The sequence below is a fragment of the Triturus cristatus genome, chromosome 2_1 (assembly GCF_964204655.1).
Source record: "Triturus cristatus chromosome 2_1, aTriCri1.1, whole genome shotgun sequence".
Lineage (NCBI taxonomy): Eukaryota > Metazoa > Chordata > Amphibia > Caudata > Salamandridae > Triturus > Triturus cristatus.
Genome location: NC_140581.1, coordinates 992,415,626 through 992,437,333, shown reverse-complemented (window position 1 = coordinate 992,437,333; position 21,708 = coordinate 992,415,626). Strand labels below are relative to the sequence as shown.

At 46.8% G+C, this 21,708-nt stretch overlaps 1 protein-coding gene across 2 annotated transcripts in view; it reads left to right on the top strand.

Annotated features, from left to right (window-relative positions):
* Positions 1-21,708, top strand: part of FOCAD (focadhesin) — a 1,730,079-nt gene that overhangs the window by 167,451 nt on the left and 1,540,920 nt on the right. For both annotated transcript variants that reach the window (XM_085634390.1, XM_085634400.1), the window contains exon 7: positions 15,251-15,458. In XM_085634390.1, the coding sequence (XP_085490516.1) occupies positions 15,251-15,458 (208 nt within the window). The remainder of the gene's footprint in view (positions 1-15,250; positions 15,459-21,708) is intronic.

The window sequence follows — 21,708 nt, the reverse complement described above, 5'->3', positions numbered from 1 at the left end:
CGATTACTTCCGTGTTGCATCAGTCAACTGCGAAGCTGTGCGCACAACAGCCATATACCATGTTCTTTCTGGACAAGTTGCTAATTTGGACCAGGTTGTCCTTTCTGTCGGTGGTGGTGGTGTCATGACTGTCACCTCCCTGCTTTCTTCTCTCTGCAACATCCCTAAAAGTCATCAGTTGGAACGCAAAAGAGCCATTAGTTTTTACATTGATAAGATTAAGGAACTCCAAACAACTCTTAGTTTGATCTTCTTGTGCAGAGAAGGGGAAGGAGGTCCAGAAACGGAGCTTTAGCCATATGGATTGTTCTCTGCATAAATATGTGCTGTATGTTATCTAAAAAGGATCCTCCTGAAGCTGTTGGAGCTTTTTGTACTAAAGCTAAAGCAGTCACTTTGGCCTCAGACAGTGGTGTTCCAGTGCTGGACATCTGCGAGGTGGCTACACGGTTGTCCGTCCACACCTTTATTGGCAGTTCTGCCCTGATGTTTAAGTTGACAAACAGGACCATTTTGCTCACCGTATGTAATTGATTTACGCTTACACTAATGTGCGCGTTTATTTTTCCTTTTTACTTTATCACCTTATTATAGGTCTTTCCACGGAGTGGTACACATGGGGCTGGTCCCCATGCGGTCCTGAAGAAGAGGTTTAAGGGATAACGTCGAAACATGTTGGCTTTCAATATTAGGGACTATTAGCACATTATTACCTAATTCCACACTTTTATTAACCCCTCTTTTTATCCTTTACCAACTAGGAGCACGAATAATCTCATTTACGCTCACTAGCTAGGTAATTTTTAATTTAAACCCACACCACTCCCCTCTCACTTCACTACACATAGTCTTCACTAAATAGTGCTCCTACGTAACTGTCGCAAGTCGCAGCACGCCCCAAGCAGTTGATGCTTGGGATGGCCCCAATGATGAAGCATGTCACCTAGGGGAAACCTTTGGTGAGTGAGGGGACTCAAGAAAAGTATTTTGTTTTCTCTATTTGAGATGCGTCTTACTCACTAAGTAGACCCCTCCCTTCCCATCTAGCTAGGTTCTCTGATCCCTGATGTCGGATTTTTTTTGCGTTATTAGTACCTAGGAGGACGAACCTAGCCATATCCTCCTCTCCCCTCTCCTTATTTCGGTATTCCTATCCTCCACATGTCTTTATCAGACAGGTCTGGACTTCCCAAAATGGAACCTAGGGTCCTCCATACAATGTACCATTGCAGGCACACTCACTCACTGTACTTTCACAACACACTTTCAGTCCAGCACTGTTCTCCCATGCTTTGTACCCTTACATGCATCCAGCACACACAATATCAGCATATATACACCCAGTACATATACTAATCACACATACACTGCACAGTACTGCTACATCTTTGTACTGCACCCTTCAGAGAAACACATACAACTAATGCAGAGTCAATAATCCTGTGCTGCGCAGCACTCCACAACTTACCTGATGTAGATGAAGGGTGAGTTAAGCACACAGCAGCGAAACTTATAAAAAGATGAGTGAGCCTGTAGGCCTCACTCCAGTAACACATGGTAAAAAGGTCCTATTCACCACTACTGACCACTGCATAGTATGCTGCTACCACCACAATTGTGCTGCTTCACTCCTGGTGAAGGTGGTCGCCTTCTACCATTATGAGGGTAGTGCTTTGGGCGCCCCTCCTGATCCAACAAGACCACAATCTGTGAGACAGGCCTATGTCATGGTGCACATGCATGATCCTTGTTAGCCTATGACAAAAAATCAATAGGGATCCAGACAACAGTATAGTTGGGCCCTCAGGAAGGTTTACACGCCTTTACCATGCAGAGGGCTTTTCAATCCCATTAGTGCTCATGGCAAATCCATGAGAATCCCTGGTATTCTACCATCTGCTGCTCTTGTGAATGTTACTGATGACTTAGTCTTGGATTACTGCAAAGGTTTGGCTGATGTAGTATGGTCTCTCTCTCAACATGTGAAGTTTGCAAACCTTCAGAAAATACTGATCCTTGCAACAGACCTAGAGCCTGGCGACTGGGTCTTGGTGAAAAACATGTGAGAAATTTGTGCCTGGTGTCCAGCCGGAGTGGACTATATCAAGTCATATTGGTGACTAATTCTACTGTGAAATGTGGAGGTTTGTTATATTGGATCCTCACTTTTTATACAAAAAGAGTGTGTACTGCTAAATTAGAAACTGTGGCACAAACCGTTGACTCACTAAGTCAAGTTTAGTTCACTACGTGGCTCCAAAGGACAGAGAGCAAACAGTTCAAGAACAACAAGAAACTCAAGAAAATCCAACTCTGAAAACCCCAGGGTCAAATCAAAGTGTTCCAGTTGGAAAGAGAGCAAATCAAGAAAATGTGACAGATCACGCAAATGAAATTGAAGATGCAAGCTTGATCCGAGCTGAGTGGGATTGTGAGAGAAAGAAGCAGAGGGTTTCAAAGCAAAGACAGCTTGAATAAATTAAAGTTCAGCTGAATAAGTAATTGAGTTGATTGACAAAGAAACCAATGAATTAGCAACCAAAAGAACATCAAGAGTAACAGTGCCGGGGGGAGGAGCCTAGCGCGCAACCAAGATGGCCGCGTAGGTGCGAGGCTCCCGAGGACCTCCGCGACCTCCTGAATTAATCCTGGAGATATCCTGTCCTTGTTGAGGGGACTGTGTCGGTGAACCCGAGCTGAGGCGCCACCCGTTTTTTGGGCTCGAATCGGACCCCGAACACCGGTGGGAGCATCGATTGAAGGTTGCGGCCTTCTCCTCGCCGGCCCCCCGGATTGGAGTAGTGGGGCGATCCGGGGACGAAGTGAATAACAGCGGCGAGCGGGGCTGGGCGACTCGCGTACCCCGCACTTTCACTTTCGCTTTTGCACCCTCCTTGCCTCAGGCGGGGTCGGGCTGCGGAGCGGGGTGCGGTGGTGTTGCCTTGTCCAGGTGCCCGGCTGCCCGCCGGCGGTGGGTTGACCCGCGGCCCGGTGGTCGCCCCCGCCCCCCCCCCGACACCCGTGATTTGGTGTGGCGGCCCGTTTGGAGATCTTGGCACGACGGTGGAAGGGCCAGCATGTCCACCAAACAAGATGGCGACCGGACGAAGATGAAGACAACCCGCCGTGGCACGGCGCACCAGGCCAATAGTATGGATCGCTATACGCTCCAGAAGGGTTCTCCGGAGACATCGCGGTCATCCCTGGTGGGCCCGACGGAGGCGCCTGCCCAACCGGTGGACCTGACCCTCCGGGACGTCATGGGCGCCATCGCAGAGATGAAGGCCTCAGTGGACCAGCGTTTCGATACCCTGGCGCAAAAAATTGACTCGGTCCTGGTGGATGTGGGCCTTGTGAGGGCAGACTTGTCAAAAACGAACGACCGAGTTGACTCCCTGGCCCACACCACGACGAGCCTCACGACGGACGTGGTGGCCCTCCAGAGGGAGGTGCGCCGGCTTGGCCAGGCGAGCGCCCTGATGGACCGGCGACTGGAGGATTCCGAGGGTCGGGCCCGGAGGAACAATGTTCGCATTATTGGTGTGCCGGAGGGCCGAGAGGCGGAGGCGGCAGATCTCTTCGTGGAAGAATTGATCCTGACCCATCTCCAGCCCCGGGGGCTGAGTAAGCTTTTTGCGGTGGAGCGTGCCCACCGGGTCCCCAGGGGCCGCCCTAAGACCGGTGCCCCGCCGCGGCCTATTATTGCCCGGATTTTTAATTTCCGGGACAGAGACGCCATCCTCCAGACCTCCAGGCAACAGGGACCGGTCAGGCTGGACAACATGGATGTACACTTCTACCCAGACTTTACTCCGGCGGTCCAGAAGCAGCGGCAGAACTTTCTTGGTATTAAACGTCGCCTAAGGGACCTAAACCTCAAGTACTCAATGCTCTTTCCGGCTAAGCTGAGGGTGGAGGTGGATGGCCGTACGCACTTCTTCGACCGGCCCGAGGCGGCTGGGGACTGGTTAGATACTTTGCCTGGAGATCGGGGTGGGGGGGGCGCGGCTGGCGGGGAGGGCCCGCCGGATCAGAATTGAGGGGTGACTGTATAGGCCTTGCTCTGGATATTGTTCCTTTACCATATATTGCTTTCGTATGTTCCCCTCCCGTGGAGGTCGGGTGGGGTCTGCTGGGGGCTTCCCTCCTCCCCTGGGGGACTAGTTAGTACTTAGCTATGGGGCGACAGGCACACTGCACTTTGGGGGGGCTGTCTGGGCTCATGCAGGGGTGCAGGGAGGGGGGAGTTCTGTTGGGACCGGGGGGTGGGGGGGGTGTGTTGTTTGTTAACACCGCAAGGCAAACCCGCAACTGTTTTGTTGTTTTTAAGATGCTCGGTGGGGGGCGACCGATTGTTTTGACGTATGATGGGGGGTAGGGATTTGATTGTGTTGTCATGGAATGTTAACGGCCTGGGGGATAGGATTAAGCGTGGTGTGGTCCTGCAGTATTTAAAACGTATTTCACCAGATGTTGTCTTCCTGCAGGAGACACACCTTATAGGTAACACCTTTCATGCAATGAATCGGCGGGGATATCGTTTGGCGGCCCACTCCGGCTTCACCTCGGGCTCGCGGGGGGTGGGTATTATGGTCAAGAACTCGCTCCCGTTGGAGATTGACGAGGTGCGCCATGATGAGAGGGGACGTTACACTGTTCTTGTGGGACGAATGGAGGGTAGAGTGTTTATCTTTATATCAGTGTACGTCCCGCCTGGGTTACAAGCCACTACATTTGCGGACCTGGGGCGCCTCCTTCTGGACCTTCCGGGTGGCCTGTTGGTGGTTGGAGGGGACTTTAACGCGGTTGCCTCTGGGTCTATGGATCGCCATCCCCCTAGGGACCTCCCCCGGGCACAGGCGTGGCTGCCCGGCCTTTTAGACACGCTGGGCCTGGTGGATTGCTGGCGCTTAAAGCATCCCGTATTGCAACAGTACACCTTCCACTCGGGGGCCCATGGTAGCCTCTCGCGGCTTGATTACATCCTTGTCCCGGCGGCCCATGCAGGGAGGGTGGGGGTGGTGCGCCATTTGGCACGGGGTATCTCAGACCACTCCCCATTGTTGTTGCATTTCGATGTCTTCCCGAGGGGGGATGGCAGGGTGGCCCCGATCAATGCATGGTATTTGCGCGACCCCACCATTCGTGCCGATTTGATCAAATCCGTACAGCGCTATTTCGATGAGAATGTGGGGTCGGTCCCGTCTGCCATCTCCCTGTGGGAGGCTTTCAAGGTGGTTCTTAGAGGGGAGGCCCTCTCCTTTATTTCCACTGCCCGGCGGCGCGAGCGGGAGGAGGTGACCCGGGTTGAGGCCGAGATTGCAGAACTGGAGGGTGACCTGGGGAGCGGGGTAACAGACGCTAAGTTGCATGTTTTGCACTTAAAGCAGGCGGCCTATCGGGCCCTCGTCACGGAGGCGGCCAAGGGCCTCAGTAGAGAGCAGCAGGGGCGATTGTATGATGTGGGTGACAAGGCTGGCAAATTGATTGCGTGGTTGGACAAGAGGGAAAGAGCGAGCCGCGTGGTGCCTTTGATTGAGAGCGTGGATGGGGTGTGCGTCACTGAGCCGGAAGCCATTGTCTCCTGCTTCGCGGATTATTTCCGCGAAGTCTACTCCCCGGTTTCTCCCTGCTCGGAGGAAGATTCCCATGCCTTGCTTCGGGACATCGCACTGCCCTCCCTTACGGTGGAGGACAGGGATTCGCTGGATGCCCCGCCCACCTCGGACGAAATTGCCTCGGCTATTCGCTCGGTTGCATCCGGCAAGGCCATGGGCCCCAATGGTATTCCCATTGAGCTGTACAAGCTACGCCCGGATGTGTTGGCGCCCCACCTGCGCGCTATGTTCCTTGCGGCCCACTCGCAGGGCTCCCTCCCGCCGGACCAGCGTCTGGCTACAATTGTGGTGATCCATAAGGAGGGGAAGCCCCGTGAGCGGGTCACATCCTATAGGCCGATTTCGCTTCTGAACGCGGAGCCCAAAATCCTCGCCAAGGTGTTGGCCAACCGGTTGGTTGGCGTGGTGGGCGATTTGGTCCACCAAGACCAATCGGGCTTTATACCACATCGCAACACGGCGCTTAATCTGCGGCGCTTACACGGGGTGCTCGCACGTGTCCCGTTTGTGCGGGAGCCGGCCATCTTGGCGTCCTTGGACGCCACCATGGCGTTTGATACGCTCGAATGGCCATATATTTGGGCGATGCTGGCGAAGTTTGGGTTCGGCCCGGGTTTCGTCAGCTGGGTCAAATTGCTATATTCGGGCCCGTTGGCGCAGGTGGTGGTGAATGGGCGAGTATCTGCCCCATTTGCGCTGGGGCGGGGCACGCGACAGGGTTGTCCCCTGTCGCCTCTCCTGTTCGCCCTGGCCATGGAGCCCTTGGCGGAGTGGCTGCGGTGGCACCCTTCTATCCGTGGTCTCCGCTGGACCCCCGAGCATGAGGACCGCGTGTCCCTCTATGCTGACGATATCCTTTTGTATCTCGCCTCCCCGCGCAAGTCACTGATCGTCCTGGTTGATGTTTTGCGCTCCTTCGGTCGCAACTCAGGCCTGGTCATCAACTGGGCGAAATCCTGTGTCTATGTGCTCTCCGGGGAGGCCCCGGTCCTGCCACGGGACTGTCCGATCCAGATTGCCTCCCAGGGTTTCCGGTACCTGGGTATATATATCACTCTTGACCCGGAGGCCCGCTATGAGCGGAACTTGTTGCCCCCCCTCCAGCGTCTGAGGGAGGACGTGGTGCGCTGGCGGCGTCTGCCGCTCTCGCCGCTTGGCCGAGCGGCCTTATTTAAAATGATGTCCCTGCCGCGCTTCCTCTACGCCCTCCAGAATACCATGGACTTGGTCCCGGCACGCTACTTTCGCGAGGTGGAGGGCCTCCAGCGGCGCCTGTTCTGGGACGGGAGGCCGCGTATTGCTCTGGCTAAATTGACGCTCCCGTGGTACGATGGAGGGGTCGCCCTCCCGGACATCAAACGGTATTACTGGGCCTCCCAACTAGCTGCAATTAACCATGGCCTTTACGGGCCCGCCTTGAACCCGGCATTTGAGATGGACAGGACGCTTCTGCCCGGTGGCGATTATAATCGAGCGCTCTACTCTGGCGCGCCCGACTCCCGTTTGACGGGACCGACGCGTGTCATGGTGCGTGTCTGGCACGCGGCTAATGCAGCTATGGGGTGGAAGGACCGTTTGACCCGAGCGTCTCCGCTGTATGCATCTGAGAGGTTGGGCTCCCTGTGGACGTCGAAGGGCTTCGAGAAGTGGGACACGATCGGAATCAGCACGGTGGGAGATCTCTGGACGAGGGGGGGATTCAAAACTTTTGAGACGCTGCAGGCGGAGTTTCAGCTGCAGGGCAGTGAGTACTTTCGGTACCTACAGGTCCGCCATGCGCTGGGCTCCGTCTTCCCGGATGTTGCATCCATTCCGGAGTCTTCCCCCCTGGAGGACAGAGTGCTAGATGGCCATGTCCCGGACAGCACGATCTCCCTCATATACAAAAAATTGATTAACGATAGATCGTGTCTGCTGACTAGTCTCCGCGAGGCTTGGGTTGCCGACGGGCTGGAGCTGGACGACGAGGATTGGATTTCCGCGGTGGCCTCTCCGAAAGAGGTGGCCATCCCGGCTCGCCTTCGTTTCGTCCAGCTCAAGATCCTTCACCGGGTCTATGTGACGGGGCCAAGGCTTTTACGTATGGGTTTTGCCGGTGATGGAATGTGTAAGCGTGGCTGTGGTGCGTTGGCGACTTTCATGCATATACTGTGGGAGTGCCCGAAGGTGGAGCGATTCTGGCGTGGTGTGCACGAGGTTCTACGAATGGTTACGCGTGTCGCGCTGCTGCCTGAAGCGAGGAGATGCTTGCTGAACGTCTGGGAACCAAATGACTACTCGGTCCCGCAGGCGCGGTGGGTGACTCTGGGATACATGATAGCCAAGCGTGATATTGCCCAATTGTGGGGATCCCAGAGGCCCCCTGCGGTGTCGGCCTGGAAAGAGCATATGGATTGGTGTATGTTTCGTGAAAAGGTGGTGTATGTGGCGAGGGGTAAGCCTGGGGCGTGGATGAAACTCTGGGGCCCCTGGAACGCCTACCGCGGGGGTATTTGTGAGCCGCCGCTGCTGCCAGCGGCCTCGCCGGCTCCGTCTCCCTAGATGGCGCCCCTCCCTTGGCCGCGGGCGCGCGGTCCCCCAGTCCCTGATCTACTCCCGTCCCCCTCTTCAGAATTTTGCTGCTGGTTTGGATCCCCCACTTATGGAGCACGTGTGGTCACTTTGGATCGAGGGTTGCCTTGCGGTTGTGGTTTGTTTATGTTGTTTTGCATTAAGAAAATGGAACCGTACTGTGGGCATGGAGCTGTGAGGCCTGCACCATTGATCACTCCTGTCTTCCTACTGTGCACCGCCGAGAAAATTTTTGCTGTATGTATGTACTATGCTTTTGATGCTCTAGCGGCCGGCCGTGTGGTTGTAGGCCCATACCTGTAACTTCTATAAACTGCAATAAACGGTTTCAAAAAAAAAAAAAAAAAAAAAAAAAAAAAAGAGTAACAGTGCCAATCACGAAATACACAACTCCTGAAATGGACATTTTTCCCAAAGATTGTGCCAGAAGAAGTAGAAATTAAACCTGAAAGATTTAAAATGTTTGCTTGAAGAACCTCCATGAAGTGAGAAGTGTTGGAATAACTTATGCTAAATAATTTCCTGAGGAAATGAACCTTGAACTTTCATTTTGTGTTTGACTTTTGAAAAAGTAAATTGATTTTCAGTATAATCATATGCCCACATAGCTTTTGACTGTCTAAATATTCTCCCTGCTAATTGCCTGCATTTACCATCTAAGAACAGTAGAGATTTAAAATTTTTAGATGTCTGTTTTTGAACTATATGTGTGCATAAACTCTGAATTTTTTTAATGATTTATTCTTACCTAGTTGATGAAATAACAAATGCCTGCAGGATTGTTTAATTGTATGAATTTTAAATAATTTTGTACTGCTTTTGAGATTGAAGGTTTATTGAGAAGCTATATTTTAGATGGAAGGAGATGGCTTTAATTAGAGCAAAATTTTACTTGGCTTTCCAGGTATTTTATATGGTTTTTCTTTTAGTAATGCTACTTGGTATATTAGTGCTCTTATATTTCCCTACTGGATATGCTCCAATTCAAAATAACTGCTCAACATAGTTAATAACACCAAGAGGAATATGTTAGATCATGAAGTTAGTTACAATTAAGAGTTTGGTGAACTTTCTTATATAAAACCTACTAAAATAGTATAGGGATATGATTAAAAGTTCTTATTATTGCATACACTTACCCACATCTGCTCCCGAAGGTAGGTGTGACTTATGTTTAGTTACCTCTTATATATGGTTTGTCTTCTTCTGTGGTATAGTCTGTTATGAATCATGAAGATCATTTAGAAGAAACTAACATAGGTTGTGATCTAGGTTATGATCTTCCTATTGATAAATTACCTGGGCTTGAAATTTTGAAAGGTATTGATCCTTTTAGAGGTGCTATATCACTTTATAGTAATGATACTAAAGGTACTAATTGAGAGGGTTTATGTTAGTTTAGCGTGAATGTATTGTAGAATATAATAGAAACGGACAAAAGGAAAGACTGAAAAGAGATGAGTAAATTAAGTCTAATTTGAGAGACAGATAGTGATCAAGAATTCATAAATACATCCGAGTCTTAGAGTTTAGCAGACAAAGAAGGAAATGTGTGTGTGACATGAATGTGATGTGAATGAAACGAAATGAGTATGATCGACCACTTGAGATTGGGAATAGTGAGTGTGCCTATAGTTATATTGTGGATAGGTATTACTTGTTAGGTGTAGTTGACATGTTTAAAGGTATCAACAATATCTGTAATAGGACTACTTATTTTATACTTTCACAAGGTTGGGCAGGTTCTAGTTCTTTAGCATTCGTTTTCCCGAAATATATCATGTGCATTGTAAATAGTTAGAGGACAGTGAGTGAAGGGAATCATAGAGGAGCGAAGAGAGAAAATATTGCTTGCAGTTAATAGCTGTGTTTGGTGTATTGATTCTTCCTATTGGTGTGGTTTTGAATGATGGTAAGATTGGAAAATTGTCTACTTTGGTAGAATGCTTGGCCGACAGCTGTTGCCCTAACTAAAATGAATGAAGAGATGTTTACCATTCTCTCAATGGTAATGCAAAATGATCTTGCCTTAGATATGCTTTTTTCAAAAGAAGGTGGAGAATCTTGTGTAATTAAGGAGCAGCGATGTTGCATCTATATAGCCGATTATCGAGAACGTTTAATAAATATTTGTGATAGAGACTTGTAACGATTGATTCCTCTACTTTTGAATATTCCCCAGTTGTCAGTCTAGATCCGGAAAAATTATTTTGCAGTACTTCTGCATGCCAGAATGTGGAACTGTTTTGTTCCAGAAGTGGCAAGCCAGACCTATAAAGTCGCCACTCCCGAGCACTGACATCAATTCATTTCTTTCCACGCCACTTACGTGATTGGGAGCTTCTTCTCATCCCTCAGATTTGTTTTTTTTTCCCTCACTCCAAATTTGTTTGGGGTCTGCTGGGATTGTCACTCCCAAAGACGACAGGTTTTAAACTCTGTAAGGCCTTTTACAAGCAGATATCTGATACAGAACCCCCCCCCCCCCCCCGGTATGCCTGTGGTGTCTGTGGTCAGGCCAAGACTCCAAGAACTGCAGAGACAGTGCCTCAATGAACCTGAAGGCCATTGGGGAACAAAAGGCAAAACCGTAGCCAAGCACAAAAGGACGTAGCATCGGGGCAGCACCAAGCTCTGCTTCACATCCAGCTCCACGTCCAAGGCTCGATCCAAGTCTATTCCAGGAGTGAACAGAGCCGTACTAGAGTCAAGTTTCACTCACGCTCTAAGTCTTACAGATATATTGTTACACAAGTAAGTAACGTGTGCGCCAGGTAGCTTATACAGGCTCTGCAGTGGGAGCTGAAGTCCCATTGGGCCCAACATTAAGGGGACTGCTCCAACTATGATCAGATCTTGGAAGAGACTGCAAAAGATTTGCAGTGATGGATGCTGGACCACGATAAAGTCAACGCCATACCCCTCTCCTAACCTCACACAGAGCTGAAAGTGGTAACCGATACATCACTTCTGGGTTTGGGCAGCCATCTGGGAGAGGTGGAGATCAGAGGCCTCTGTTCTCCAGTAGAGTCCTGGCTCTACATCAACCTTCTCGAGATGAGGGACATCCACTTGCAATTAAAAGCCTTCCTTCCATCCATCGAGGGGGAGCTTCTACAGGTGCTACCTGGCAACACCACTGCTATGTGGTACTGCCACAATCAGGGCAGGTTTGAGTCGGAGACACTGTGCCTGGAGGTAAAGCAAGACTGTGCACACGTTAATTTCACAGTATTTAAGGTATGTTACCATTTGTATCAAACAAAATTCATGCAATACAATAATTGGATAATGAGGGATCACAGGACGATCAAGTAGATTCAGTTTTCGGTTTTATGGTGAAATTCAGAAAAATCCAGCCAGCCAACACGTGTTTCGTCATGGGGTACACACACCCCCCGACTTCTTCAGGGCTGGTAAGAAAACATATACAGGGTATATATCACAGGCAAGTATCTGAATGTAATGACATACAGAAATCTAGTTAAAAATCTAACTCGGAAGGTGGGAAAAGCCGACACTGGTTAAATGCACCATGGATTTCAGAAAGGTAACCAGGTGTTAAGGGTTAATCACCCATAAATAAGTAGAGATGAAAGTTATAATTTAAGTATTCTTGACCAAAACAGAGAGATAGAAAATAATATATAGGTATACGTCGTCCTTAGTGCGTGAAAATACTATGAAGACCCCTTCACAGCAGGTGCCGCGTGAACGGATGTGTCCTCTATTTTTAAACAGTGTGTGAATGTGGAAAATTATATTATGATATAATTTTCCACATTCACTTGGTTCACTCGGTTTAATACAGTCTTAACCATGATGTTAGAATACACGAGATTCGCACATGTAACACTGTTTAAAAATAGAGGACACATCCGTTCACGCGGCACCTGCTGTGAAGGGGTCTTCATAGTATTTTCACGCACTAAGGACGACGTATACCTATATATTATTTTCTATCTCTCTGTTTTGGTCAAGAATACTTAAATTATAACTTTCATCTCTACTTATTTATGGGTGATTAACCCTTAACACCTGGTTACCTTTCTGAAATCCATGGTGCATTTAACCAGTGTCGGCTTTTCCCACCTTCCGAGTTAGATTTTTAACTAGATTTCTGTATGTCATTACATTCAGATACTTGCCTGTGATATATACCCTGTATATGTTTTCTTACCAGCCCTGAAGAAGTCGGGGGGTGTGTGTACCCCATGACGAAACACGTGTTGGCTGGCTGGATTTTTCTGAATTTCACCATAAAACCGAAAACTGAATCTACTTGATCGTCCTGTGATCCCTCATTATCCAATTATTGTATTGCATGAATTTTGTTTGATACAAATGGTAACATACCTTAAATACTGTGAAATTAACGTGTGCACAGTCTTGCTTTATGTTCGTATAGCGGGCTTAGGCCCACTTGTAGAGGGTTTAGGGGTTGTTTTCCCTCTTCTGTTGCACCGTTTCTGATTTATTTCAACTTGAGACAAGAACGTTTAAAAGAGAGCGCTCATTATTAACCTGGCAGTGTGAAATAATACCCCCAGTTGGCTAATTACTGTGCCTGGAGGCCTTGGTCTCTGGAAATGGATGAACCTTGTAGAAATGTCCTTGATGGTAAACCACCAGGTGGGATCCTTGAATGCCAGGGCACACCAGGTCAGCTGTCAACACCTAGCTGATTACGAATGGCAGCTGCACTTGGAGGTGGTGCACGGTCTCTTCCATGAATGGGGGGTGCCTTGGCTCAAGCTATTCGCCACCACTGAGAATGCACATTATCAGCACTTCTGCAGGTTGGGGTTTCTAAGGCGTCTGTCACTCAGAGACATGTTCCGCCTCGAGTGCAACTCTGGGCTCCGGTATACCTTTCTGTCAATACCACTCCTGCGCTGAGTTCTCAAGAAGATTAGGACCAACTGGACCCTAGTCATCTTAGTGGTCCCTCCCTGACACTGCACGGAGAATATGGTATCCAGAACTCCTGGGCCTGAACATCTGCCCTCCAATCACGCTGCCCGTCTTGGAGGATCTGCTATTGCAGCAGAACAGCCAGATTTTCCACCCTAGCCTTCACAATCTCCACTTTCATGCATGGAGATTTAGTGGCACCAGCTGAATGCCATCGATCTCCCCTCGTATGCAATTGATGTCATCTTGGCCAGGTGTCCCTCAACAAATACTGTAGACACCTGTCTCTGGATCAAGTTTGTGGTGTGGTGCAGGTCATGTCATATTGACCCCTTCCATGACCAATTGTCTGATGTTTTTCTGTTTGTTCTATCCCTCTCCTGGCAAGACCCTGATTTGTTTTTTTTTAACAGTTATTGTACGGCCCTTTCAGCCTTCTTCTGATTGCCTAATCAGCCTTCATTATTTAAATCACCAGTTGTGGTGAGGTTTTTGAAAGGGCAGCAGTATGTTTCCCTCTTTTCCTTTTGTGGTGCCGCAATGGGACCTCAAGGTTTTCCTTACTTAATTAATGTGTACTCCGTTCAAGCCGCTCTACAGTTATTTCCTACAGCTCCTCACCCTCAAAACCGTGTTCCTGGTTACCATCACCTCAACACTTTGTGTAAGTTATCTCCAGGCTCTGTGTATTCCTCCACCATTTGCCACCTTTTTCCATCATAAGCTAGTTCTGCGAACTACCTAAAGTTGTGACACCATTCCACATCGCTCAAACTATCACCCTATCGGTGTTATATGCTAGTCCTAACCGCTTTCAAAAGGAGGAAACACTCCACCGCTTTCACCCTTAAAGAGCATTCAGCTTCTACATCGATCGTACCAAAGAACACTGGGTGGATGATCACATTTTTGTTGGGTTTGCAGGAGCGAAGCAAGGCAAGTCTGTGCAGAAGCGTACCATCTCATCATAAATTGTGCTCTACATTAAGATTGGCTATGCTTTGGCGAAGAAGCAGCCCCTGAAATAGGCCTGTGAACCCATTCCACCAGGGCCAAAGCTGCTACCACTGCATTAGCACATGGAGTCCCTGTCGTAGACATCTACCAGGCAGCTGTGTGAGCATCCCTCCATATGTTCACAAAGCACTACTGTCTGGAAAGCAGGTCTCTGCCGAGAAGAGCACTTTGCTCACTTGGTCCTGCAATGTCTATTCATAGCCCACCTCCCATTAGAGTACTGCTTTGGTATCTATTCAAAAGGTAAAGCATATGCTGCTAGGAGTCTCTATCAGAAGAAATGTAATGGCCACATTTTTTCTTAATAAACCTGTAAACCTGGAATCTGGACTTGCACAGGTTTGTTAGCCTTTGACTAAGTCTTATTAAGACGCAGACAGTCCTAATCTTGTGAATCAACCCTCTGTGTTACGCTTCCCTGCAGAACTCTATCACTCTTCCAGCATAACTGTAGGAAAGACTTCTAGAGGTGTTAGTGAAAGCCAGGATACTGCCGCCAACAATATGCAGCCATAATCAAAATTGGATAGGGGAAATGATTTCACATCATACTGCATACTTTTAATGATGAGTACAACTGTTAAAATACCAAGTGTTAGCAAGCAGGTTGTCAAAGGTAATGGAAAACTTTGTGCACCCTGATCAGTGTGGTTTTATACCACACAGAACCTAAGACGACTTCGGCATATCCTGCACCCGCTCGCTTCTGCAGATGAAGATTGTTCCTTAGTGGTAATAGACATTCAGGAGGTGATCTTCACAATAGATTGGACTACATGCTAGTACTATCAAAAATGTGTTTTGCGTCTGCTTTTCTAGGCTAGATAAGATTGTTACATACACCGCCTACAGCGAAATTCAAGGTAGAGAGGATGGTGCCTGAGACCTGGAGGCATATCGAGAGGAACGAGACAGGCAGTCCACTCTCTCCTCTGCTTTTAGCGCTTACAGTGGACCGACTGGACTGTAAGTTATTGCAAGACTAGGGCATAGCTGTAGGTTCGGTTATGCACATAGGCATTCTTGTTCTGTTTTCTTGTAATGGATTGCACTGTTGGTTTATAATGCTCTCCTTTGACTGTAGGCCCATCCTTTTGAGGGTTAGTCATGATTATTTATTTGCCTTGCAGGGTGATGCCACTCTCCAGTGTCTCTGTTATGGCTCCATTCTTGAGGTACCTGTTTTGTGAGCCTTCTCAGTCAAGGGAACACTCTGAATTACGAATGAGCATGGTGAAAGTATTACTTCAGCCACACTTTTCCAAAGGAATCGACAATCCTACTGAAACTGAGCAGCATATCATTCGGCTTTTATGCGACTTGATTCCAAACTTACAGGCAAGTACATTTATTTACCCATGCTTGTGTCTTAGAGTAAGCCATTTTTAGAGCGAATGTTAGTCATGCATACCAAACATTTTATATGCATCGTTATCAGGCCAAGGGGGCTAGTAGGACGGTCCATTGCAAAATGATCCTAATACCATTGTATTTTTATACATGCTAGAGGCTATTCGGTAAGTATATCATTTTAGTGGTCTTATTAAAAGTAGCCTTTTCTAGTGATTCCCATAAAACAGTATAAATACATCACATATGAGGTTCTTCTCTCATTGTTCAAGCAACATCTGAAGAAGGGCTAAGTTGAGAGTTTTCCATAATTCCTTGCACTTAGAAAGTTCTTTATAAATCCCCCTTTTTCCATCAGAGATGGATCTCACGCCGCTGAAGCCTACATTATTAATGAGAATATTCCTCTGTTCTCAACTATTGTTTTATTTATTGACTTTGAGCTGGCGTTTTTTATTTTGGCTTATTTACCCATGTGTTGATGCCCTGAGTCCTGGAATTTGTGATTTCTCTAGATCTGTGAACTTAATGACTTTTGCAAGCAGCTCTTCTTCTGACAGAAGATTGTCAGATTGAACTAGATAAAGTATATATGATACCGAAAAAAGAACATATTATTTCTAAGTGTCCTTGCAGTAGGGACAGATATCTAAATATATCTAGTAGAGAGATTAGTTTCCTAGCTTCAGGATGCAGTGTGGCTAAGGTTTGATGGATTCGATGAAGCTATTTGTTTGTAGAAGGTACTGGACACCTGTTTTCCCCACAAACGAGGTTGAAGCTTTTCTTGTCCTCCAATGTGAAATCTAACTCCTCTCAGGTATTTGAGAGAAATGGTAGAGCTATTGTGAAATTCAATAATCCACGTCACAGTTCTTGTAGTTAAAGTTGAAATTTAATCTTACAATACTAAGGAACTCCAGCCACAGCATTGCCTCTCCAATCCAGCCTCCAACTATCTTCAGCTCCTAAGATTCAAATACAAACATTCCAATGGAACAGTGGTAAAGACAATGCAAATGGGAGAAACATACAGAGGGAGGAAAGGAAAAGGGAAGATACCATAATACATAACTATGTACAGAAAGCAATACCTGAACAATACCACGCATTTCCCCCTCAAGTAAAACACAATTAGGAAATATACAGTGTGAGAAAGAACAACACAGGAATAAAATGAATCCCACTTTCACTAGTCTGTTAAAATTCCAAAATCGACTATCATCCATCTTAGCCGCATTAAGAAGAACCTTTATCTCACTGAAATCAGAACCTTGATTCTTGCTGGGCATCTTGATCTTCAACTTGTCTCCAACCTGGACTAACTAGAGCTTAACAGCTTTGCGACCATCATAGTTAAATTTTCTTTTGAACTGCATCTGTCTCTCTCTTTGTTGCAATTGTTCCTCCTGGTATTCACACTCTCCATCATTGCCACCGTAACTTCTCATCCAAGGAGGAATCATGGTGGTGTTGGGATTGTGCTTTTTAAAGGAAACAAATGGGGTAACCCCTGTTGTGGAATGTGTGGTATACCTATACTCCTCAACTCTTTTCTTGACTGCTTGGACCCAATTGTCCCCATTTATTTTCACAATTTGAATACTTTCTTTAAAAACACGATTGAACCTCTAAACCATTCCATTGCTCTCGGGATGATAAAGAGCACATTTTTAAGCCTCTGCGAAAACCCTCTATTTCCTTGGAAGTAAATTGCCTCCATTATCAGTAAGGATGCACTTCAGATTCCCTTTTCTGCGAATGCTTCAGATAAAAAAACTTGTCACTGACTTGGTAACAACCTCATGCACTCCTCCCACTTCGGGCCATCTGGACAACATGTCCATTGCCACCAAAATATACCTACTAGACCTACCAGAACTCATCGGTCCAACCAAGTCTTAAGCTATTTCCTCCCATATATCAGCAGGATTGTCGCTACAAAACATCAGAGAAGCCTTTACTTTCAAAGTCTCATCACTCAAGCGGACTTTTTCTAAATCTCTCTCCATGTGCTATATCATGATATCCATCCCTGGCCATCAATACATGCACCTAAGCCTTTCCTTGGTTTTGATAATACCCTGGTGTCCCTCATGAGCCAAATGCACCATTTGCTTCCTGACACCCAAAGGTGGCACCAACCTAGTTTCTCTGACTACAATGTTATCAATTACTGACCACTCATCCACAACTTTGGCATATCCAGCAAACTTTGTGTCTTTAACCCAACACTTCTAACTAGGATAGACCAATATTTAGTGCCACGAACAACATCAACTGTTGCGAGGGGAGAAGATGGCGGCCGGCTAGACTGACCGGTCGGGAGCTCCGTGCTCACGAGGCAGTACACAGAGAACTACATACGGACACGAGCCAGGAAAATGCCTAATCGAAAATTAATGAAGAAATGCCAATGTCACTAGAGAAGATCGCTGCGTCCGGAATCACCGGAGAATCTGTAAACAAGCTCAAACTCACCGCGCTGCTGGAGAACGGCAAGGAAGCGACCTGGGTCAGCAGCGGTACTCTTCGTCTGTTTACCAGCTTGTGGGTGGAGGCTTCAGCGGCACAACAAAACTGCCGAAGGGCGGCCGCAAGAGTCCCTTTCTCCTTCCGGGGCACCGTGAGAAGTGCAGCGCAAGGCAAGCTTTCCCCTCTCTCTGCATTGAGTGTGAGCGGGGCGAGATCAGTGGGAGGTCGATCGGCGGCCACGGAGCCATCCGGACTGCAGGAGACGCGTGCAGCGACCACCGGAGCTCTCCTGGAGACGTCCTGCATGAACCGGGTACGCGGATTAGATTGCCTGAAGGGGGGATTCTCGCTGGAAAACACGGCGCTGGCAACAGGGGGAGGAGGAATTAGCACCACAGTACCAGGGGAGGAGCGGGGGGAAATTTTCACTTCTTCCAGCTCCTCAGTGACAATAATAACGGCAGATAAAGAGCAAGATAAAAAAATCTGCCTCAGAAATAGACAGTTCGTGGAAACCACCCTGACTGCCACTATCAATCAAAACGCCGTGCTTCGAAGTACGAAAAGGGGAAGTTAAAAACAGGCTACAATAGCAGTCCCTATCCCCCCGAGCCAAAGGGAAACAAGCAAACGAAAAAGGGCCAAGAGGAGGAGAGGGGGTCCTAGGCCCTAGAATCAAGGTTTCTCCATCCCTGAGATCATTTTTTAAAGTCCACGTACAAGATCAAGTGACAAAACCACATTATCCCGGTAAAATCCAAAGTGTTGATAACTCCATGAATAGTAAGGAGACTAAAAAGACTATGGATGGGGACAGAGCGCTAGCCCCTCAACAGATGCAAGTAACAAATGACACCCCTAGCGTGGAACATACAGCGCGGCATTTAAACCCTCCTGAGCCCACCCAAAACTCCACAGATCAAATTCTGGAAAGAATTTTGCAAGAAATGAGGGCAAATTTGCAATCTCTGAGGATAACCAGTCTAAGATACAAGAGGCTTGTGAAATGCTAGACGCTAAGCTGAATGTATTAGGGGAGAGAGTAACAGCAGTGGAGGCGGCTGTGGAGATCCTCAGTAAAGAAGCGGAATTAAATCAGAAGGAAATTAAGATGTTAAAAATAAATGATGAAAGCACTAGAGGTAAGCTAGAGTCCTTAGAAAATCAAGCAAGGAGGAATAACCTAAGAATTTTGAACGTGCCGGAGGGACAAGAAGGGGATGACATTAAAAAATATATTGTACTTCTACTAGAAGAAAACTTCCCCTGGGCAAAGGCGGAAGTCCTAACAGAGGATATACAGAGGGTGCATCGAGACCCCTTCAGTAAAAACAAAATGAGAAAAAACCCGAGGAAAATCTTAATAAATTTAAAAACCTACACCCTCAAGGAAAAAATTCTGAATGAGACCTTAAAAAAGGGCTCTCACAGCAAAGATGATTGGTCCTTTAGAATTAGATCGGATATCTCTAAGGCAACCCAGGACAGACAATGGGAACTTGGACAATAGATGCAGCAATTAAGATCTCTAGGGGCCACAGTCCAGATGAAGTTCCCTGCGGCTCTAAGAATTATGTGGAGGAATAAAATGCATAACATTAGGGAACCAAAGGAGGTTGAGCTTTTCCTGGAACAAATGCGAGGTCAAACGCAAGAAAAATAGTAGACTACCAATTTAAAATCACCGAAGCGAGCACGGAGCCCAAAAGGGCTACAATACTGCCCAGTGAAGAAAGAAGAGAGGCTTCTCCAGGGAGGGATGAATTATTAGAAATAAAAGTGAAAAAATGAAAACACATGGGTGGGGAGCAAACTAGGGAAAAAAATAAAAAAGAGTCCTCACAAAAAAAAAAGATGAAGGAGAATGGGACCTGTAAATTAGTGGAGAGACCCCCGAACAAAAAAGAAATAAAAGAATGAAGAAAGACTCAGCAGTAGTTAACATACTCTCTTGGAATGTTAATGGTCTTACAACTAAGAGCCGGAGAAGGAGAATATTTGAATATTAAAAAACAGTAGATAGTGAAATTATAATATTACAGGAAACGCATCTCTTGAAAAATGAATGAGAAGAAATAGCAAGGACCCAGAGATGGATAGATTCATATGCATGTACAAACCAGGACTGTTGTATTCAAGGAGTAGCAATATTATTCAAAAAATCTCTTAGAGCAAAAATACAATCAGTGGAAGTAGACAGAATAGGGAGATGGGTGGTAATCAACGTGAGAATAATCAATAAACAGTACACCATTGTTGGTTATTATGGGCCCAACACAGACGACCCAGATCCGTTACAAAAGCTGTACACACAGTTATTGTCGGTATCTTCCCCAATAATTATGGGGGGAGATTTTAATATAATCCTGGACCCCAAGGTGGACCGCCTCCCCCCAAGAAAGGAAGCAAACCTTTTAAAAATGGGGGTTTGGTTGGGGATCTGTATAAAAGATCTGGGTTTGGCAGATATTTGGAAGGAGAAAGGAGATAAAGCTCAAGCTTTTACACTCCAAAATAAAAAATTAGGGCAGTGGTCCAGAATAGATTACTTTCTGGTGGACAGAAGTCTAATAGATAGCACGCAAAAGGTGGAACATCTACCCGCTCACCTATCCGACCACTCAGCAGTTCTACTAAAACTCCAAATGAAACAAAATACCACCGTAGTAAGATGGACGGTAGACCGCACAATTCTCCTGGATCCACAGAATATAGAAGCACTTAGGAAAAAACGGAACACTATTTTCAAATGAATAAAAACAGCACCTCCATTCAAGTAACTTGGGATGCCTATAAGGCAGTAATAAGAGGAAAGCTACTCAGTATAGCTGCATATAAATAAAAAAAAATGAAATATAAAATTACCTAACTTGAAGGCATAATAAAATCTCTTGATGTGCAATGAATCACACAAACTGTGGGCACAGAAAAGGAAAAATTAGAACTGGAAAGGTCAATAAATAAAGAAGACCTTGCGGAAATATTGGAAAATATTGTGAAAGAGAAATGGGAGTCCAGTAAACTGTCCCATTATGAATATGGAGAAGAATGTAGTAAAATGCTGGCGTGGAAGACAAAAACTGACCAAACCAGACTAGGTATACAGCCCGAGAACTCTGCTGAAATAAGCACTGAAGACTTCGTAATTATGCTGGAGTTTGTTAAATTCGTTGAAGATCTGTATACAGAAGACATCACGCCAACAAAGGAACAACTCCAAGAATATCTAGAGGGGTTAGATCTCCCAATACTATCACAAGAAGAAGGAGAAGACCTAAACGCTAGAATTACAGATAAAGAAGTAGACGATGTCATCAGAAGTTTAAAGAGAGTCAAGGCTGCCGGTCCGGACGCCCTGCCCAATGAGCTCTTTATCAGTTTAAGAGAAGTTCTGGTTCCCCCTCTTGTGGCACTGTTAAATAAAAAGTTTGAAGAGAAAGGAGAATTTCCAGACTCTTGGAATGACGCAGTAATCAATATCCTCCTAAAACCAGGGAAAAACCCAGGTAAATGAGTCTTTCCGCCCAATATCTTTATTGAACTGCGACTACAAAATATTTACACAGATCATGGCAAAGAGGTTGGCGAGAGTAGCTGGCCTTCTGATTAATACCGACCAAAAGGGGTTTGTGAAAGTGAGACAGATACAGGATTTAACACATGAACTAATTGGATCAATTGACTTAGCCATACAAGAGCAGATACCCCTATCTATAATTACCTTCGATGCGGCTAAAGCATTCGACAGAGTGAATTGGTCTTT